General features: G+C 38.5%; 1 protein-coding gene across 1 annotated transcript in view; it reads right to left on the reverse strand.

Annotated features, from left to right (window-relative positions):
* Positions 1-1,190: 1,190 nt before the first annotated feature.
* The window catches only part of CPQ (carboxypeptidase Q), a 150,730-nt gene continuing 128,498 nt past the window's right edge, over positions 1,191-23,422 (reverse strand). Inside the window, exon 8 of the mRNA XM_005517004.3 lies at positions 1,191-2,814. Coding sequence (XP_005517061.1) covers positions 2,654-2,814 — 161 coding nt within the window. The 3' untranslated portion in view covers positions 1,191-2,653. The remainder of the gene's footprint in view (positions 2,815-23,422) is intronic.

Consider the following 23,422-nt stretch of genomic DNA (forward strand, 5'->3'; position numbering starts at 1 on the left):
TATCAAATTACTTATGATAAGCACAGATTTATGGCAGGTGACCCTTACAATAATAGTAATATAAATAATGTCCTAAGCTACTACTTTCTCAATTAAAAGTTGAGAAAGATTCTCAAGGATTAATGGCATGTGAGTAGAAGGCAAAGTTATGTTGACTTACCTGGATCACATCAGAGGGGCTCTTGAACTGAAAATTGACCAAGTGATACATGTTTGATAGCCACTAATTGGAAGAGCATAATTGCTACACTGAGCAGTGGTAAAGAAAAGCTATTGCACAGATGGTACAAAATCCCACTGGGAAAGAAAATAAATTTATTAGCATCTCCTTGTTTATGGAAATTTTTGAGAGAGGTGCATCTGAACAGGCAGATTATCAGGAGATAAGATGGATTATGGACAGATGACCTTTTAGGTCTGAGAACTAATACACATCATAACAAAAAAATGGGTGAATCACAGAAAATGTCTTCTTTTTAATGAAATCTGGTTTCACAAGTAAAAAAAAACTTTTTGTTTTTCAATTTCAGAAATCAAACATTTAAATTTTCATTATTTATATAAAAATAACATGGTAGATTTGATTTTTGAACGTTTTTTTCCAAAACCAATGCTTATCTCTAGAGCTGTGTATCTGAAGCTGACATGAAGCTGACATTTTCTTCAGGGTCATCATGGTCTTAATTTTTACAGTCTGTCTTACATAATTGTGCTGCTTTTGGCCTGGGAATGGTTAATTTACTTACTTAGGAGCAGACAAGCACATCTTGACATGTGCTGTGGTGCCATGTGCACACTTGTAGTATTATTCTCCCCTGCAGAGTGGTATTCTTGACTCCAGAGATTTTCTATTTGACTTGAGGCAATGGAGAAAAACACAAATAAACACCATTTTCAAGAATATAGGTTAAGATTTGCAACAATATAGGTAACTTCACAGAATATCCTTCTGAATTTCTGATGTATAGCCTCATACCCTGAGGGAAAACAATATGGAACAACAATTCAGGAAACAGTCAGTCACATTGTATAAAGGACAAAAAGCTGGATTTGGAGACAGCTGAGGATCTGTCAGTGGTGAGCACCACTGACTATGCTCTTGTCAAGCAAAAAGAAACATAGACATCATGCCTTGAAAGCAGAGGAAATCTTTGCCAACTTTATTTCAATATTGTTTCTTTAAAAAGATAAAGCAGAGTAACTCCAGGCAGCTTTTATGCTCTTGAAGTGATTTGGAGGGAATATTGAAATAGTTAATAAATTTGATGGAAAACAGCTATTATCACAGTAAACAGATACCATAATTATGAATTCTATAAAAATTAATTGCTCATTATTCAGCTATTGCTCAACAGCAGAACTGATTAACAGCACTAGGAGCTGCTATTTGGTTTAATACTCCATGTTCATAACATTAGTTGTTTGGTGCGGATTATATTGCAGCAGTTATTCACATCACTAAGTTTGCTTGCTGTAAAATCTGAAATCACAAACAAGGATCACATCACAAGGAAATGAGCAGAAATCATATACCTTAAAATATTCCCCAAGACCAGTTATACCTTCTCTACAGACATGCCTGAAACATGTCTGTAGACATCTGAATATTCATAATCTCAGTAAGCAAGAAAAAACCCTAACCCCCAAACCAACAAAGCATAAAACAATCAAATTCCCAGGTTAATCTCTCCTCAAAGTAAATTTGTACCAGCATCCTCTAGCCCAGCTTCAGCAGGGGAGACCATCCCTGCAAGTGAGGGGCAGCTAGGAATGGCTTCAGGATTAAAATCTGCTCTTACACTTTGTTTGGATATCAGCTGGCAAGTACTGAAGGTCACAGATCACAGCTATGTGCTGTTTCTGAAACATGGCATCTCATAGAAAAACTGCCACACAAAATTCTCTGCCTGTCACTATGGTGAGCCCTCCATGAGAAAGAAAAAGACACACATGGCTTTCCATGAGGAAGTGCCCAAAAAACACAGGACAGCTGGGAGTCCTCTGTTGGCTCTCTATCCTCTGCATCCTGGTTTATTTGAGTCTTAGATGAACCTCTCCTAAGATCTAGAAATGGACCTGAATGAAACTATTATGCTATTTTAGCATTTTGACTATTATTTGACCATTCTACCATATAATATCATTAAAAAAGACAAGATTAATTTGTCCTATAACCTGAAAACTTCTAGAAACTGCAGTTTTACTTTAAAACAGTGAAAAGAAGAGGCTGTTTGGTTACTAGAACATTATTTCAATGCATAGAATGAGACAGAAACAAAACCAGTAAATGTGTACACTAAATCAATACACTAAATATTCTGTTGCAAAAAATTTATTTGGTATATTTTTCCTGCTGCAGAAGATCACTGTGCATACAAATGGTTATTATATCATAGTCAAAGAGGTATCATATCTTCATCTGAAATTTAAAAAGTACTTAAAGGAATACATTTAAGTGAAAACCACAAATGGAAAAGATCAAAACAGCAAAAAGAAGCAGCAATGCATAAAAGAGAGTGTGTTTTGAGGAAAACAGATATAATAATAAATCAGAAATTCAAGGGTAGCAGAATTTACTACGGCCATAGTCCACATGCATTAGTGGACTTACAATCTTTACTGAAGAACAAAGATCTTCTTTCTTGCTGTTTTATTACCTTGGCAACATATCCTCCATGTCAGCAATTACATAGGAGACAACAGTCCAAACAGCAGCACAGAGATTCATCTGTTTTGGATCCTGAACTGTCATCGTGTCCCCTTGAGAATGATGAAACCAGAAGTATTTATTGATGTCATCCTGCAAGCTGGCACCTACAGAGAAAAATGGGCAAAGTTCCATTATAGGAATACAAATATTTAAAGAGGAATATAAACTTGAATCTGTTCCTGGGCTCTTTATGATTAAAGCCACGTGCAACTGTATAAAATTCATAATATATTTGAAATAAAATAACTGTACAGAGCTGTGTCATGTGCAGTTTGTAGGGTTTAGGTTAATTGACTCATGTGAGCATGAGGCAGCAAAAATTCACACTGGGTAAAAGACAACCTTCTCCTGGGAAACTCGTTTCCTCAGCAACAGTATGCATCCATTTTCTTCTGAAACTAACAGATTTCAAGCAGGAAAATCCCTACAGTAACTCCACAGCAGCAGCTTCCCCTGTTCTCCACTGATGAGTTACAATTGATTTATGAATCCTTTTCTTGCTGTTATTTGTGTTGGGGAACTTCGGAATTTGCTTTTGCTTTTGAGCCCCTGTACATCACCAGGATGTCCTGTTTCAGAACAAGTTTCCAGACAATCTGGGGTAACCCAGGTAGCCCAGGACTACATTCCTCTCGCAGTCAGGAGTCCTCATCAGCTGGGGCAGAAGCAAGTTGAGTGAAATCACAATTCTTCCCTTTCAGCAACAGCTAATTCCCCCTGGGACCACATGGGCAGGGAAAGGACTACTTTTCCCCAAGACAGGTGGGCTCAGGGAGCACAAATAATGCTTGCAAGGTTTCACTCAAGGCAGACCAAAGCCAAGATGAACTGGAGAAGATGCTACCCAACTAGGAGCTGCATCAGAGATGCTGGCAGAGGATTATTACCCTGGCTATTCTCTGCTCCAGTGCCCACTGATCCTCTCTAATCCCCCCATTTCCCTTGAACTTCCTCCCTTGAATTTCCTTCTTTCCCAATTCATTACCTCTGTCTCTCCTCCAGTTTTACTACCCTCCATCAGTTTTGTTGTAATGTCAACAACCATTCCACCATTAACAAAATTCCACAGCAAATTTTGAAAATAAGTAAATTTGAAATTTTCCCCCACCACACTCATTCACTGCTTGAATGCAATTCCTTTGCATTGATTCCCTTGTCCTGCTCACTGACCAGGGCTAGGAGCTGCACAGCTCCCAGTGAAGGACCCACTTAGCACAAGACCCTCTCCTTTCTTGGTCTACAAACCCAGAGAACTACTGTCAATTCATAAGTAAGAGCTATGGGCTGCAGGCAGAAACACAGACTGAGGATACTCCTGCCATACCAAGAAGGAAAAAACCCAGGATTGTTTGACTATAAAGAAGAAGTATATAATTTATTCATATTATTTATTTACATGCAGTGGAAATCAGTATCAGATGATGAGGGCTTTGATAAACTCATGTGTGCTCATAAGACTTACTGTTATGATTTTTCTTGGTTTTCTGAGATGCCTGAAGCCTTTGAAGAGAATGAAAGCAAAATTTCCCACAGCATAACTGTACATTCCTATAATACGTATCTTTTGATCACTCAAACAATCATTCAGAACAGAGTCCAGCTCTCCCTGTGGGTAACAGGCATGTTTCTCTTGCTGTAATGGGGACTGACTTGGATGGCTCAGTTCACTGCTATTTTAGAGAGATGGAATAGAAAGTTAATGCATTTTAATTCCACCCAAGGTGAAGATCCCTTCATAAGAGAGATGATAAGCTGAAAGTCCAAATGCTACAGCATAAGGGTTATAGAGTATTATGACTGATTTTAAGAAGCTCTTCTTGTTCTTAAATGACCTGTTTGCTCCTCACTTGAAGTGTTGCAATCCCACTGAAGTCACTGGGTAGGTTACAGGTGATGAATTATGTTCTAATAATTTTAGCATTAAATTTATGTCAAGTCATGGTCACTTTTAAAATTTTCTTCTGAATCCTTTTGAATATATGCAATCATAAAAGGATTGAACAATGATAAATTCTTTAACTGATGAACTTTTGCAATACAGACACATTACAAGTCAAGCTGTTGAGGCAACCCCATTACTATTTTTGAACACTTCTGTAAGACTCAAGACAAAAATTGCACAGATTTTGTCACAGAAATTTCACTAATCAAAGTAATTATGGATTTACAGAGAAGCACTTTATTCCTGTGAATGGAACAAAACCAAACACCCTTTGCTTTGTCATGTTTAACTCCTGAAACTCTGGAAGATATTTTTTTTTTTCTCTAAATTGATAAGTCAGAAAATTATCAACTTTGACATCAAGCAATTACTGTGCAAGAAGATCAAAAGGCTCTCAAACTGGCCATGCTGTCTCTGCAATGTTGTGAGCTAGCATTGAAGCCAGTGACATGCAAACATCTTGAGGGACTAAGGAAAAGACCCTAAGAAAGCAGTTTTATCCTATGTAATCAGAAACAAAAGTGAAAATCCATGTTCTTGGCTTTGAGCACAAGAAGAGTTGACAGCTGAGGGCCTCACACAAACCTCTGGACATGAAGCACTCTGGGGCACAGATATGACTGCAACCAATTTGTATTGCAAGGAAGTCTCTTGTTTCAAACTTGAGACTCCTCCATGCTGATGTCAGCTGCCTGCAGATGTTTCTGCTGCCAGAGGTGGCCAGGCTGCACTTTCACTAGTAAATGCATCCAGGGCTGAGAGCAGCCCTTGCAGATGACCATGAAGAGGGAAATTCTGCAGGCCCCTGGAGACTGCAGTCATGTTGGGTTACTTCAATAAAGTCCATGGGGACCTACAGCCTCCTTTCTAAAAACCTACCAGAAGAAGCAATGCTGTGAGCATAATTTTTCGTTGTTGTTGTTGCTATGTAACATTTGTCTCAGGAAGAAGTCAATAACAAATGGGGGCTTATTTTTACCAAGCTAAGAGTCAAGTAAAACAGATGAGGAGCCTTGGCTCACAGACTTATAAAGTTTTCACCCATGTTCATGCTAGCCACCTAGAAAGGGAACAGCATACAGCCTTGAAAGAGTTTGTAAGCTTTAATTAAATACTTAAAAACCTTCAGCTGGGCAGTGTTATGTAGGAATGTAACACATATCTAATTCAAATTTCCCGATGGAACCAACACTTGAACAGAAAACCAAGAGTTGGGCTAGGTGCTACACTGTCACAAATCATGCACTTTGCGCTTTTCTTCCTGCGTTTGCAGAGCATCCATAAAGAGAAAAAAGAAAGGGATGTTTGCCAAACAACCCTCTTTAATTGTCCTTTTTCAGTCTCCCTGCTTTTCCAGTGGTGCAAGTTACATGAGGAATGCTGTTGACCAAAAAAGAAATCAGTGAGAAAGTGCTTCTAGCTGGATATAATAGATGCTGTGGCATGAAAACAGAGACTGTTAAAAACTGCTGCCAAAAAATGCCATACATATTACTTGAATGCATCAAAAATACTGGAAATTAAAAACTGGAGAAAATGAATAATTTACAATTTCAATAAAGTAATACAAACATAATTCATTGTACCATTACAAGGTGACAGAAAATCCTCTTTAGCATAGTTTAGTGCATGTTGCACCTAATTCAATGCATGTTACTGCATCAGCAGCTATCTAGTGCCACACTGGTGATCCCCCAGTGTCAAACACCAGGACAGAGCGGCTGCAGAACCTCCATCCTTTAGGATATTCAAATCCTGACAGAACATGGTCCTCAGCGAGCTGCTGCAGCTGACTGTTTAAGCCGGGGGCTTGGACTAGGCAAGCTCAAGGGGTGCCTGCCAAACTCAGCCATTCTGTGGCACTCCAACCCATGGTGCCTTGGGTCTTTCAGACATCTCTTAGAATTAACGCAACATAAAAAAAAAATTCTTCAATTCAAGTTCATTCCTGTCTTGAACTCACTTGATGATTCTCTGCATGACCAGCTGCTATGTCATAACTTGGTTTGATGCACTGCATAAGGCAGGTAAAAGCAGCTGCTTTGGCAGTTCATACTGACCATGTATTTTTAGTAATCAGCTATGTAAGAGTGTCTTGATGAAAATACACACACACTGAGAAACTTTGAAAAACAGTCCATCCTTTCTAGCTTCTGATCTCAGCATGAAATGCCCAATGCAAATACTCATTAGCCAATGATAAGGATATTGACTTGCCTTACTTTGTGCTCATATCAAACACCAATTCTTCACACATTAATAAACTGACAAAGGTCGTATTGCCAGCTTAAGATGAGATGCTGCTATTGAGGTAAAAGGATGCTTGACCCACAAAACAAATGATGGGCATGTCAGTGATAACCACTGCTTCTTGTCACTCTCTGTCAGGCACTGCCTTCATAAGCACTGCTGTCATAAGTCATAACTAGAATTAAACTTTATTGCCAGATATTTAAGCACTCAAAATATTTTCATTTGTGCAAACAATGACTGGAAAAGCAGATAATAATTATCAGAATGATGACAAAGGCAGTTTCCATAAAACACAAATAACTTCAAGGGGGAAAGCAAGCAGTAACTTCAGAGCAATTTTACGTCTTAAAACACCGTGCATTACACTCCTCCCTATTTTCTTTCTTTTATTTTTATACCCCAAACAGCACTCAATTGACAAAGGAAGTAAAATATGAGTTGTGGAGTCAATACATGTTTGCTGCAGAGTCCTATCAATAGCTTCCCAGTTGTCTTTGCTTTCAAGTAAACCTCACAGCTATGCCATGAATCTTCCAGATACGATGGGAAAATCCCCACTGTTTCCATAACCCCTCTTGGTTGTCCTGGGTCTTCAATATTACAGCTAGATCTCTGGGATACTGACCTCTGCATCTATATTGCCTTATACAGTGAAGTTAATACGCTAATGACTTATAAAAAACTGTAACTTTTTCAGGTTTCATTTTACAGTAGTCCCTAGAGGACTTGACAGAATTGCCACTCTATTATTTTACACAGTGTATATACACCTCTCCAAAGAGAGAAGACTCCAGCTCAGAAGAACATACACTCTAAACAGACATACACTCTAAACAGACAAGAGGGCCTGAAGGATGAAAGGGTCATGCAGAGATGAAACGACACATTCATTTTCTCACAGCAGCTGAGAAAGCAATAGATGCCAGACAGCTGAGCTGAGGCCAGTGTCATATTGAGTAAGCTGTACTACCTCCTAACAACAAAGCTGGAAATGCCTTACTTAACAAGGCATAATTTTCTCAATGTTTCCAGAAATTTACAAAAAGAAAGGGGTTGTAACACATGCTTTGCTTACATCTTCCAAGTACCTGTTTGAGCTTCACCTTTGTATCACGACAAACCTACATGCTATCAAAGGCATTGCTTGTAGTAAGATGTCAAGACATCAGATGCCTGATCTGAAACCTTATTTTTATTTCTGCAGTGATTTCCCTGGCTATAAAAGACAGATTCCTTTTCTCCTATCTATTAAATATTGCCTTTGTTCCCTGCTTCTTCTTTAAGAAACAGGATTTTCTTTTTTTTCTTTTTTTTTTTAATTTTACTTAATTTTCAAGTTTATTCTAATCTCAGATCTTTTTCATGACAATGACACAGTTCAGGAGTGTACTAAAAATCTATAATGCCATAATAATAAAGCAAATCCTGATGAAATATACATGTCTTTTTCTTTTACATCAAGTACTTAAAAATAATGAAAAAAAGGGCAAAGGGACATATCACAATCTCCTATGTAGTTAAAAATCGGTATTTAAATATGTAGTTAAAAACCAGGAAAGAATAAACACAGAAGTTAAGAACATTCTATTCCTCACACACAGTAATAGAATTAATAGCCTCTAATAGCCTCTCCCTTCTCATAGCTGGAGCATTTCTGCCCAACAAATTTTGAAATGTCAAAACTTCAGGGTAGAAGTAGGAAGACACATGCTTTGTACTTCAAAGTATATGTGCCAAAAATGCACAAAAAGAAAATCGGATGAAAGATAGGAACAGGAACACAATTTTTATTTTTACTTTCATTTTCATTTTGTGCCTTTCTAAAACCCAGCAAAGTCACAAATCTCAAGTGCTCAGGGAGTAAAACTGCAGTGGTAGGTGTGTTTAGGATGGGCCGGCTGGAATGTTCTGCCAGTGTCTCATCATCTCTTTTGCTGCAAGCCCTGTAGAGTGCTTGAATACTTGTTCTAGGTGTTGTACAGATGTTTTGTGTTCTACCCCTGCCTAACCTCAGTCTGCAGTACTACTATTGTAATGAAAACCCAATTATTGCAGCCATCTCTTGCATGTATTTTGGTGCTCATATTAACCTCTTCCTTTGTGGTATAGCCTGTATCTGACAGCTGGCTTTAATGCCAATTATATTATCCATTTTTCAATAAGCAGAGTCAATGGGGAATGCTAATGCTGTTTAGTGGGGCACTGACAGCATTAGTTTTCCTGTCACTTAGTCTCAAATGATGAAATTACAGGCTAAGTTGCTTGAGTTTCATGGCCTCCAACACTGAAATAGTTTCCAGTACAGAGCTTATAAATAACATCAGAAGCCCTGCTGTTTCACCTCCTGAGTCACTCTCTCAAAAGTCTTTAAAATTCATGATTCAAACAAAAAGACAGAGGGAAAGCTTTCAGGTGGTTGTTTCAGTGACTAATTAAATGAGACTATGGTGTAAGGGAGACAATATGAAGTTTGCATTACTTCTTGTTTTGCGTAATGCATTTCAAAATTAATCCTGTGGATACACTAAATGGACTAAATTACAGCTCAGTATTATCACAGTTACTTTTGCAATGCATTAACCTTTCACTTATTGCATGAGAGGACCAGTGACAGCAGGGGATCCAACATAAACTTGCATGAAATGCTGTGAAATGAGGTGCCAGGGAAAGAAGCTGTTCTACTTCATAGAGCACAGGTTGACTAGACTCTAAAGTAATACCCTAAACAGCCCTTGACTGGGAAAAAACCCACAAAACCCCAGATAAATCTTCAACAGTAAAAAGCACTGGAAGTTCTTCCTCCACTCATCTGACCTCTGTCTTAAATTGTCCAGGTTCTTTTTTTTAATAAAAAAGAGAAAAGGGAAAGTCTCTCTAGCTGGTGCTGCCTAAACACGACCCACTTGCAGGTTCACTCTCTAGGATGGAGAGATCCTTCATAGGCCCACTCATCACCAATTTTTGAACCTTTTTACACTTCTGCCCACAGCTCCATGTGGCAGTGCATGGTGTGCCTGAGCATTTTGTGTGGGCTCAGTACAGTTCTCACTTTGTGAGCTTTAGGAACAACACCCTCCATTTCTCCATTCAGCTTCATACCACTGGTGGCTTAATACAGTTTAATCACACCTAACTCAGCAGCTTTTTCCCAAGCTGAATAATCCTCCTCTTGCAGAAACTATTCAGTATCTCTGAGGATGCAGGCTTCTGGTGACTCTTCTCCCTTTTCTAATTGTGTTTCACCATTCCTGAGATGAGAAGCCCAATACTGCCTGCAAACACCAGCACATAAACGGAATCGTGATGTGACTGCAGCACACCGCAACACATCTCCTACGGATGCTTTCTGCTTTTTCTGTCTTCCTTCCTTCCTCAGCTGCATGATGCACTGTGTTTTTAGCCTTCCCTGGGTATTGACTTGACAATTTCAGACAATTATCCACAGTGATTCCCAGATCATTCTTCTTGAAGATAACATGGATCCTCTTGCTCTGTATCCATAGCTCCCATACATTTATTGACATAAAAATGTCACTAGTTGCTGTATTTCTCAGACATTTTTTACTATAAGATTACCGTCACATTTTCACAGTCAGATTTGATATTTAAGATCAAATATTTGAAGCAAATGTTGCCAACTTGCTATTGTTGCTGTTCACTCCCTTTGCAGCTAACATGGAGTTTTCTGAACATCCAAAGTGCCAAAAAAAAGGTGACTGGGCAGCCTAATACTCCATTAAGAATATTGACAATTTATTTCTACCTATTTAGGATCAGGTATTTACCATGAAGGGGGAAAATACCTCTCACCTTACCTTCTTCCTCTGTTGTCTTTGATCCAGGGGCTTTTGAAGATTCTACTTTACTGACCAGATCCAGCTACAGAAATGGTTACAAACTCTTCTGAAATCCCTTGTTAGATTGATGAGGCATGACTTCCTCCTTCCAAAGCAACACGGACTCTTGAATTACTTTTGTATTTTGTGTTTTGGCTCTGTGACCACTCTGGCTCACTAAAACAGATCCCTATTTAGGGGATTCCCTACTTAAAGCATATAAATTTAGAAGGATTATGTACCTGCATTATATGTCTGTTTATGTTTGTATATATTGTGTATATTTTAGTATAGTTTATTTAATTTGTGATTTCTTTAAAATTATGTATATGCATACATATGTTATGCAGAGAACACTTAAAAAAGTTGATAGTTGTAAAAGTGATTGTTGGATTTATAAATCCCTTACCTTTTGCATTCTTTTTTAAACACTGCAAGTGGAATGAAAGTCATTGCAAAATCAGCAGTTTCTCTAATTTAGAATTCTTTTTCATGTGTTTGTTTATGTCTCAGCTCAGTAAAGCAGTTAAATATTGAGCATGCAATTTATTTTAATGCTATTAAGCTTTAAATGTCACACACAAGGGTCAAGTGAATACTGGGACCCATTTGAGCCATCTTTCCTGACCAAATGCATTTCTGTTTCTATAGTCTCTATATAAGTGCACTGACTCGATCTTCTCGAGTGTGGCCCGGCTAGCTCAGTGACGAGGTTTTTCTTCACTCGAGTTTCGAGCCAGCATATGTTTGTGGGGTTCACTGATTTTCTTCAAGAATCCAAGTCTATAGAGCGAGTAAAGAAATCAGGGGGGGACTCTCTCTCTGGTTTGCATTCCACAGTTTATTTCTGTGGAGGGGAATCCAAAGGACGAGAGACAAAGGATTTGGGGTCTGGGGGGGTCTCTTTTAACAGGGTTTCTCGGAGGGTGGGAATATCAGAGAGAGAACCAATTATTTTTCCCAGTTAGTACATCTTACAAACTTTCTACAAATCAAGGTTACACACGCCAAGATAAGAAATAACAGACACCAACTTCTTCAAATGCCCACAAAGGTGTAGGAGTATTCTATACAGAGGGGCAGAGGGGGAGAGAGGGGGGGCTTGGTTTCCTGGCAGCACAGGGGGGAAAGAAAGGGAAGGCAAGGTAAGCATGCCCTCCCAGCGTCCATAGCTCAGAGGCATTCTGGGACAGGAAAAACAGAGTTACAAACTTGCGTGTTGGAAAGAAGGGTCTCCTGGGCTAAAGAACTTCAAGCAGCTGGAAATGCCAGCGGGGTCCTCTCTTTACTCTATCCGGCCTCTCGCCGTGGGGCTGAGGAGAGAAACTTCAGTAACCATGGTAACTTGACGCCAGGTAAACAATTAGGAGAAAGAGAAGCTGGGGGGGAAATCACAACTAAAAGATGGGAAAGTTACATTTCAGGCTATCAACTACAACAGTGCACCATGAAGCTGACATAAGGTTGCTTAGAAACCCAAACTATTGCAGTGCTTTCTTCAACATTCTCTGCTAGCCAAAGAGCCTCCTGCTAACACCCAGGGCTAGACCCTTGATCCATCCTGTTCCAACAACTTCCAAAATCACCCCAGAACAGCTGTGGAAAGAGACACCTCCTAGACTGTTTAAAAGTCACACATGGGGAGAGAGCACCATGAAAATGACCCATTTGTCAAGATTTTGAGTAGCATTTCCATTTCCAGTAATTCTCTGCATTCGTTTGCAGTTTCAATCCATTCAAGAAGCTTCCTTCTATTTTACAAGAAATGGAGCTATTTCCCAAGCCTAACTCACAAACCAGTTTAAAGCAAGCCTTTAGGCCTGCTTTTCCAGAGGATGCTGGAGACAGAGAGGAAATGCACAGGTTCTCATTTGCACTAGCCTTCCCTCCTTGATACAATTACAGCTGGATGTTTAATCACAAAGTTCCTGTAGGAGCCTTCCCACCAAGTAGTCCAGTACTATAAATTCCAATGTTCATAGGACACAACCAAGCAGAGCTCCCTCCTGCCCAGATGGTGGTGGGAAGAGCCAGTTAACGAGCATTTCATAACAAGTTATGAAAAAAAAATACCAAACCACCAAACCAGTCACCTAATTTAAGTAAAACACATCCTAAGCATAGTAAGTCTGTTATATTTTATATCACAGAAACCAAAACTGCATTTATTCAACCACACCCACAGGATGAACAATGGTTTTACTTGCAACTTTTTAAATTTGTTTTTTCTCTTTTTTGATTCTGCTGTGCTTCTTCTGCACTTCTCCTCACTCCTGGATTTCTCAGCTTCTCTGAGCTGAGCTTCTTCAGGATACTCCTTCACGGGGAGTCCTGCTTATCTCAGTTCTCTGGGTCAGAAGAAAACTCCAGAGCTCGTTAGAATCTTGTTTCTCATGTTTATTAGGATGTTACCACAAAACTTGTAGGTCTTTCTAGACTTTCTGCACAAGTTTAATTCACTACAACCTGGCTCATTTCAGTTCTGAAGGCACAAAATGGCCCTGAACTACGCAGTTCTTTTATCTTTATACTCATTCTTATCCAATTAACAATAGACACGTATATTATTTTTCTTAATGACCCAATGACCCAACACCTGTGTACTGCATTGTGTCATTTTCTATCCAATCACCTACTACTACCCAAAAACTTCTAGAAAAAGAATATGAAGAAGAAGAATGAAAAAAGACAACACTCTAAATCCTCCATCTTGCTTTCTGCTCTCTAAACTAGTTTAAACTCTAAACTAACTTTTTCACCTAGAGACTTAAGAAAACTTTCTAATCTACACACTCACACTTTTAGCTTTTCTATCTAATGTTAACAGTTGTTTTCATGTAAAACCATGAAAACATTTCATTTTGTATGAAATTCAGTGTTCTCTTTGATCTCAGAGGCATCAGAGACAAGGGCATACACTCTGTATCTCAGACTCCAACATTTACTGACTCTATTTTTTGCACCTCACTGAGACTATCAAACTCTTCAAGTTCATGGTGGATTTTAGACATAGAACCATAAGACAAAGCTGGAAGAATATACTATGCCTACAACAATAAAATATCCTTCAAAATATCTGTGGTTACTTGAGTAATGCATACTTGAGTTTTAAACCAGTAAGTTACTTCATAACATGTTAGATGCTCCAGCTACTGGTGATGAATTATCTTTTTCATTTGACCTCCAAACCAGTGTATATTTAGCTAGTTCACTGGTTACAGAAATGCTGAGAAGTCCTTGAAACAAAATTCAAGGCTTATTGCAAGGTTCAGAACTATACAAATGCAGTAGTTTTCAGTCTTTAGGGTTGGGCTTCAGAGAGCCACAAAGCCTACAGATCCAGGGGCACTTTCTAGGGCTGCAAAAGGCATGTGAAACAGAGCACAGCACCGCACCAACACTGCTCCCTTCACACCTTTCTCAGCTGGCCCACCTGCAGTGCAGGACACTCAGCTGCAAGCCACCATTGGGATTAGGGTTCAGAGAACCACAAAACCTTTCTGCTCTAGTCTAAAATCATGTTATCCAATGGGTGATGAGCACAAAGTAACAGGCATTAATATTTTTTTAATATTTTAAGCAACAGATTGCATATTTTTGTCGGCAAAACTACAAAGTAACAATACACTTAAAAAAAAGAAAGATAAAAATAATTAAGGTAGAGTGAAGACACCTGCTGCAACATTGTTATTCACAATCTCAGAATCTCTGTTTTAATGTTCCATGAAATTACATGGGGCTTCATTAGGAAAAGAAAGGGGAAATTAAAGAATTTCTGTCCTTTAAAGTAAGGAAGTAGAGAAATTCCTCACACCTAATCTGACTCTGCAGTGCATCACTCCTTGTATGTGGGCTCTGGCTAATCCACAGAGCAGAACTAATCCTAGAAGAAGATAAAATAAATAAAGCAATGTCCTTAAATAGCATGACTTTTCCAGCCTGTAAAGTTGAGTTTCTGTGATAGCTGTTTTGTAAGAGTGCAAATGCACTTGTCAAAATGCTAATATATTAAGCACAAAAAAAAAAAAAAAGCACATAAGCTTAGGAAGAACACTAAGAGAAGCTAACAATTAATTTTAAGTTGAAAGTTTAACCTGTTTGCTTTCACAGAAAAATCCTCAGTCACATCAGTAAGTGTAAATAGCATTTGCCTTAAACATGGGCTTACTGTAGCCTATCTTTTACTATGCTGTTTCTTTATGAAGTTGAAAGTTTTGAAGTTTACTTTGGTTTTGTTCAAATTAAACCTATATGGTTGAAGGCCTCATTTAAAACATGGGAAGCAAAGACTGAGTGAAAGTGTACAGAAATAGAACAAGGCACTAGTGAGTCCAGCTGCCATGAGTGCCAAGCTGTTGAGAACAGCTTAGAAAATCCTGCTCCAGAATCAATCTGATTATCTCCATGACAATCATAATTTTGCAGAAATCAAGGATCAATATATATTTTTCACCATTTGTTAATAAATATCTGCAAGGGCCCATTTAAAATTATATACTTTTACAGAAATTTCTAAGCAACTCCAAAAGACACAGCGTTTTACATATGATGCAACAAATGCAGTTAATTTGATAACAGTGACCAAAATAAAAAGCAAATACACCTCTTTTAGTTTAAATACTACCCACCATCCTTCTGTATCCATGCTGAAACTTAAAGCAATGTTTACAGCTGTATAAATGGAAGTAATTTCAATTTGGATTTAGTCAAAGAAATCAAGCACAAGCAGACTCTTGTAAAGTTGTTTATGGTGCCACATTCAAATACCACCTATAGACTAATGCAAAGGGAGAAAAAGACCCAGTGATGATGATTGTTAGCAGCCCAGAGCAAGATTTTTATCAAATGATTAGAATTATTTTAATAGAGAGAAGCTAAAATTTAATACATTCCTTGAAAAAAAACTTTATCTCTGCATTGCTATGCTTGTCTTCCACAGGAGAAAGCCATGCTCCCCAAATGTAAGTTTTCATCACCAGAATACCATTAGACTATTGGTTCCTTTAAAATACCTAAATTGAAGACTCTTTTTACAGAGCAGATACATAAAAATAAATATTAACATAAATACATCTATATCTATCAACCCACACATAATTAAAAACCTTTCAGGAGCCAAATGCACACTTGCTAAACAGAATGGCATGCTATATATTCAAAAGACTTCAAGAAATACTCAGTCAAACTGGGATTATAAATCTTACCTAAAAATAATCTAGATGAAAAATTTTTACACTCTTGCCAATGTTAATTTTACTTTGACATCCTCACTTTACTTTTTCATCCTCACTTTAGAACTAACAGGCATCTGACAGTAAAAAAAAAAAAAAAAAAAAAAAGATAATTTTTCTTGCTTTAAGGCCCATCATTGCAAAATAATTGTGCATGGTTATTGGTTGAATAGTTTCCATTCCCCACTCCTACAAGAACTGACACAAAAGAAGAAAAACTGGTAGGTCTCATTAGTCCTGGGTAGTCTAAGCTTAGCCTTAGCTATTATCAGATTAGTGAGAAAAGGCAAATAAAAAGCACAACCTTTTTGGAAATGCAGCCACTGAAATTAGAATGCATTGAGTGAAGAAGGGACTATTTCCCCTGTCACATATTCCTTTCAGGGTCAAAAAACACACAAGTGAGATTTGAAATAAGTAACTCACTCCAGGTAAGTACAGTCAAGCTGTTTCCAGGCTGACAGACTGCCATTACATCCCACCACTGCTAGCAGGGTTCACTGCTGTGACTCCAAAGGTGGCTCTGGGTTTAGAAAAACAGGGTGTAGCAGAGAAGACAATAACTACTTCAATAATTAGATTATTGTGCTGTGTATTGAGAGCCCAAGGCTTATTTGGAATTAGATGAGGCACCCAGAGTGTCTTTATTACTATCTGTTTTAACAAATGGAGTGGCCAAACATTCACTCCTTGAAACAGTAGAAGAGCAACCACACTTTTCCCTATCTCAACGAATTTAAACCACAATACAAATAAAAAAGAAAAATAGAATGATCAAAAAAACCCGAAAAACAATAAACAGTAAAAGGCAAGGAATAATGCTATCCACAATGGAGACATCACTTACAACACTTACAAATTTTTTTTTGCTGCAAAAATGATGTTCTACACCTAAAACTGTGGGACAGATGTTTTTGCCCAGGTAAATGTAATGAGGACTGAGGCCAAGCCACAAGTCGCAGAGGAGGGTGAAACCAAAAGAGGTCTGGCTGGGGAGGACTGACACAAGCCATGGGCAAAGCAGTGATCCTGCCCATTTCCACAGACACAGGAGAGCTGGCTCAGCAGGCAGGAGCTCTCATACCTGTTAAATTATTACAGTGTTTCTTATCACTCTCCCAGCTCAGGCTCCAGGAACCACAGGCAGACCCTTCCCTCTTGCTCTCTGATTAGACACTTGAAGTTACTTGGGTTATGGGATAGTGAAATTGTCATTGAGTATACTGAGTGAAAAAGTTTTTAATCCGAGATAATGTTCTCAAAAACAGAGTATTATGTCTCAAAACCATCATACCCTTAAAAAATTTCCTGGTAGCTATTTCTCTGAATGAGAGAATCTGCATGGAAAAGATACAGAAAGCAAATGACATTTTTAACTGTGTGATGATCCCTTCTTCCCCCCAACCATCTTGAAATAAAAGACATAAATGCAGAGCGCTTGGAGGCTTCAACAGCATCCAGTGCATGTGCTTTTAATGATGACTGCACAAGAACATCTGCCCTACAATCTAGCCAGCAGAGTTGGTGGACAAGAAAAGTACCCATACTAATTAGGAACTATAGGAAGAAGCAGGCAGACTAATTAAGTTTTCTCAATGTTTCCCATTTAGCATATCTTAAGGATTTAAAATCAAAGATGTGTATAATTCAGGCTGTTTTCAAGATTAAGATGCTTAAAACTTGTTGATTAGTTTTAGCTGCACAATGAAATCTGTTTCTTAGTTGAAGTCAGAAGGGCCAAAATTGTTCAGGCCAAAAAAACAAGCTGCTGTGGCAGGATGTTGAAGCCCTGACATGAGCAGCCTGTGATTCTGACACTGCAACTCAGCAAGAGAGTGAGAGCTGCCCTCTCCAACCCGATCTCTTTCATGTTTTTAAGCTCAAGAGTAACGGTGGCTAGAGCACCAATACCAATTTCAAGGTTGGCAGTGGCAGTTCTGTGCAAATATCCTAGGAACCTCCCAAGTCCTTCTGCATGGGGAAAAAACCCACCCCAAGAGCTAATCAAGGCTTTGCCAAAACGAGGCATTTTGGTTATTAGTGATCATCTATTCATGCAACCTTTGAACAGGGACAACAAAATGAGACTGCACTATGACTTGCTTGAAACCAGCATAGACTGTGTGAGCACACAGAGCAGCTCACAAGAGTGTGCCTCTTTCTGCAGTGGCTGCTGTGGATGCAAGGGCCTGGGTCAGGCTTCAAAATCCACCAATTGATGCCTGGGTGCAATAAAAATCATAACTTCCCAGCCTTCAGCAGTATTTGTCTACAGACTTCCTTCAGTGACACCAGGAACACATAAAGCAGCTTTTAATTTTGCTCAGCAATATGAATGAAAAGACAATTGGTTAACAACTCTATTTTATTGTTTTTTAAAATATGTTTCAAACCCATATAGCTTATCTCAGAGTCTCTGTAATTTGGAAATGAAGGGCTGCTGCTGCTGCAGTATCTGCCCACAGATTCAGTTAGCAGTTTTAAAGCACAGACCAGGAATAATGCACAAGAAGTCAGTAACAGTAATTGGTATCATTAACACTTCCTGCCTATCTCTAGCTTAAATCTGAAAATCAACTATAAGATGCTTCTGTTTAAGAGTAGTTATCCTAGAAAGCTGAAAGTACAAGATTTTCCACAGCTCTACCCTTGCTGCTTCACTTTCCCTCTTACCCATTTCCCTTCCCATCTGCCATACACTGCCTTCCAGTTTAAGCCAAGCTGAAAGGACAAGAGCATTGCATTTGCATTATATGAAGGCTCAAAGGAAAGACTTCATCATAATTACATGTAACTCTTTAACTAATTCATCTAACACTTTAACTAACTCACAGAATATTCCTGCATCTAAAAGGGTGCTGACTGTAAAATCTATTGTCAGTCTGGCTACCCACACTATTTAGCAGTGCTTAGGATCTATGCAGACCAGCACTACACAGAACAGAAAACCAGAAAACCAGATGAACTGGGGAAAACCTCAAAGATTCAGTCAGCCTATTTCCCTCTCCCTGGTAGAAGCCAATGTTTTGAGAAAAAATGTGAGAAAAGGGTCTCATCCTTCAGTACGGCTGTCCATCCATCAACAGATTAAGGACTTTCTGAGTAGGGGCTTGCCTTCACATCTCTGTGTTGGACAGCCTTTTCCAGACCTTTCTCCCATGCAGGATTCCATCCTTGTTAAATGCATGTTTGATCTTGGTCTCTGAAACATCTTGTGATGCCGATTTCCTCCATTCAATTATGTCTTGTCCAGAGAAGTGTGTCTTAAAGCTGGGTAGTGCTGATGATCTGATCCTCTGGTTATATTACAAATGGTGAATAGTTACTCTAAATCATATCATCTTATCATATCATCTCTATCATAGTGTTGTATATATATATAAATATATATATATATATATATATATGTATCTTATATAGTTTTCCTTTTTTTCCCAGTGATTGTAATAGCTTATTTGATGGATTCTTAAATGAAATGGTCAATCTGATAAAATCTGGCACTAGCCTTGTTCCTGTTTCTTCTTAGTGAAATTTTCCCAATTCTGTTATTTTCTATTCTAATTTCATCAAAATAGATCTTGTTTATATAAATGAACATATTTCAGTATTTTTTTCCTTAATAAAAAAGCAAATCTACTGAGAGAAACTACTTCTGCAATGCATTCTATCTATGAAGAAGCCCTAGGATCAATGCCTTTAATGTCAGGCACCAAAGCACTGTGATCTCCAGATGTTACCAGAATATAGGATGGTCTAGAACCTTGGTGTACATAATGGTTCCCTTTGAACTAATTTTCTGATCCTATAAAATATGTATAAAGTTCAAAGTTATGTTAATCACTAAGGACACCAGAAGAGAAAAAGGAAATTATGTATACTGCAAGGTTGATCCAAACTACATGAAAAATATATTCAGAGTAAAAAATGGAAAGATCTTTAGACTGAGGCACCAAATGGGTCTGAGAATATTTCCTGTTTTCATTATAGACCAAAGCAATGGAGTAGAGTCTTCCTACATTATAAGATGGCACTGATCAGGGACATATGACAGGGGCACTGAGAGCATGATGAGAATTTGTTAAGTGATGTTCACTGATGAGAGATACCAGAAAAGACAACTCATGATAATGATCAATAGATGCAAGCATAACACCAAAGAAGGAAAAAATCAACTTCACGTAAAAACCTGTTGCAAATGGAAAGAAGTAACCATGTATTTGGGTTCACAATGAAAAGAAACAAGAACTAAGGCTGTTAAATCGCAGCAGGAATAGGTTAGATAGAAGAAAAACCTTTCTAAGCACTAAGAACAGTACTGAGACAGGCCATCTGGTCTATAATGTTTCCATTACAGCAAGTCTTCAAGTTCAGCTTAAATAAATGTGAAAGAAATGAGAGACATTGGCAAGACCATGCTGGAACCAAGGATATTTAGAGGTTCTCTAGAAACCTCCTGGCCAGCTCTATGGTTCTTTGAAATCTCATCTGTTTGTGTGGCTTTCTGAAATAGCTGCTGAGTGGACTGCAGATCTTCTTTTTCTGGCGATTGGCTTGACTCATGGCTCCAGCCAAGTCTGGCCTGCTTGGCAGAGGGAAATTCAGGATCACTATTCCAAGTGAACCCTGCAAAGAGCAAGTAGACACAAAATTTCTGGAGTAACTTTGTTCTATTTTATGAGCAAGTGCTTTACATCAGAAAAATGTCCCACTCCTAAATATTTCACATGAACTGCAATTCATTTGTATGTGGAAAACAGTGCTAAAGTTATTCCTCTAGCAATTGCCCATTTAAGGAATATAAGGAAAAAAAAATTAAATCTTGCAAATCAGTTCTGTGACTTCACTGGTGACAGGTCTGGTTTTTGCTTCTTCATGTCTCTGATCAGAGATGGACAACTGAGCATTGTTCTTTCTCAGCCAGCTCCTATCAACTCCTATTGTGCTTTGGTTGTTGTTGCTATGGGTCTGGATTTGGAGGGGAAACAGGCAGGCAATTGAGACAATCCTTGTTTAGGTAAAACCACCCTGTTTTAGAATTCTTCATAATAACCTTTGTCCTCAGAGAATTTAAGTTTTTTCTGTCTCCTATCTCTAATTCACAACTCTAAGTTGTTTTCAGTATCTTTCAGGAGGTGAGGTGCTTCTGCACATCCCCAGAGGAATTTGGGATAGCTGTAAAATGCCAGTGCTCTAAACTCCCATGTCTTTGCTTGTAGGATAAAGAATTGAGAAATCAAGCTGCTCAACTTCTTTCTCCTCCACAATACCACATTAATGGTTTTCAACTGCTTCCAATTTTAAATCCATAAACATTTTCAAACACATGGATTATCCCAGTGGACAACAACTGGATAATCAAGCCCGCTGACAACAAACTTGTGCTCTTAGTAGGAGATGAGGTTGTACATTTTTAGGAGTAATTCACAATCCCTCAGGAGTCTGGAGAGCAGTCTGAAAATCCCTAGTTTTCTTTAGTTCAGCTTTCTTTAAAAACAACAGCAACAAGTACAAAAATTCGTTTGTCCCAGAATGTGATTGCTCGGGTTTAATATAATGATTAGAACTGAACTGCAAGAGGAAGAGTGCCTATTTTCTTTGGTGGATTTCCAAGGTCTCATGGCAATTGGGACAGAACTCTGTTGTGGGCACTGAAAGCAGCTGAAAGCTGTGGACAGACTGGCCCTGATGTATAGTAAATCTTAATTAGGTTTTCTGGCTCTTTGCATGGGGAATTCCAATAAACTACTTCTTCTGTTGAGATTCATGGTTTGTCCTTGCAGACAGATTTGTTTATGTGCCCCTAAAATACGTATATAGGAAGCTTATGCATTCACTTTTCTTTACACTCATCTACCACATTTGCTCAGGTGAAGCTCTTGTGCTAAATAGCTGCAAGGTCTGATGATTACAGCAGAAGATGGACCAGCTTAATTACGAAGGTAATGATGACTCCTTCCTCTTTATTGCACTGTTAGACAGAAGGTAACTCATAAGCAATCCCTGGATAACTGTTATCATTAGGGAAACTGAGGAACTATAAATTGTCCAGTGATTATGGCAGATGATGTCAAAGACAGAACAGTCACCCCATACCTTCTCTCTGGCATTCCTATGCAGCCCATAATCCTTTCTTGAGGATTTGTCAATACAAAATACAAATGTATATTCAGTTTCTTTCACACTTAAGTATTTTTTTGTGGTCTGAATTGACCATGTCTGAATTGACTGAAATTGTTGCATGAAAACACATATATTATCACTGGAAAGGGATTTATGGGAAAAAGAAATTGGTATTCAATAAATTCTGCTCTTCAGAAATTCAGAAGCACTATAGACCCAATCTGTAGAAAGAGTTTTGAAGACAAACACATAGAAGGGTTCCAAGTGTCTGGTTTATAAATGTTAACAATATCCTGGAGAGGCTGCCATTGGAATAATTTTGAACTTGCTCCTTTGAGGAAGATGTCTTTATAAATGATTTCTGAGCTTTGCATTTGTTCAGTTTGGACTACAAAGGCCTTGGGCATTTACACCTAAAATGTCACTTGCAAATGAAAATGTGCTGTGTTTGCTGCTTCAGGAAGGAACCAATTTCTTTATTAATATATAAAACTCTGTCACTAAAAAGTTTTCAGATCCTGAATCAAAATCATACTTGGTTCAAATCTCCAGTGTGCTCTACACAGTCAGCCGAGATGTTTCTACAGCTTCTTTTCCACGTTAAACTTCTGGAACTTTGGGGGGGAAACAGCAGTTGAAACACTGTATTATTTGCTGTATTAGCTATAATGAGCAATGAAATTTACTAAGAAAGTAATTGCTGTAGCTTAAAATTAAAAACTCTCAGGTCTCTGCATGGCAGCAGAATTAGAGAGACAGGGAAAGAGGTACTGCTCGTGGTATAGGCAAACAAAGTTAGGGATTATTAAGCCAAATAGGGAAAATAAAAATCAGTGGTGCTGGATGGATTGCTAGGGGGAGCTGGCCAATGCCATTGGGAAGTTGCTTTCTATTATCTAGGAAAAGTTGTGGCAACTGGGGAAGACCCCAATAATTGAAAGAAGGCAAATGTTATGACGGTTACAAAATCTAAAGCAGCAGGATCCAGAAGTGTGTCCAAAGGCGGCCACTAAGTTGATTGGAGGGATGGAGCGCCTCTCCTATACAGAAAGGCTGGAAGAATTTGGATTGTTCAGCCTGGAAAAGAAAAACCTTTGGGGTGACGTAATTGTGGCATTCCAATTCCTGAAAGCAGCCTACAAGAAAGATGGAGTGGGACTTTTAACTAGAGCATGTAGTAACAGGACTATGTGAAACAGATTCCAACTGAAATACAGTAAATTTAGATTAGATGTTAGGAAGAAATTATTTACTGTGAGGGTGGTGAGGCACTGGCACAGGCTGCCCAGAGAAGATGTGGATGCCCTATCCATGGAAGTGTTCGAGGGCT

Source organism: Pseudopodoces humilis, chromosome 1 (genome assembly GCF_049639895.1).
Source record: "Pseudopodoces humilis isolate 2021_Gansu_Grassland_sample_001 chromosome 1, ASM4963989v1, whole genome shotgun sequence".
In the NCBI taxonomy this organism is placed as follows: domain Eukaryota; kingdom Metazoa; phylum Chordata; class Aves; order Passeriformes; family Paridae; genus Pseudopodoces; species Pseudopodoces humilis.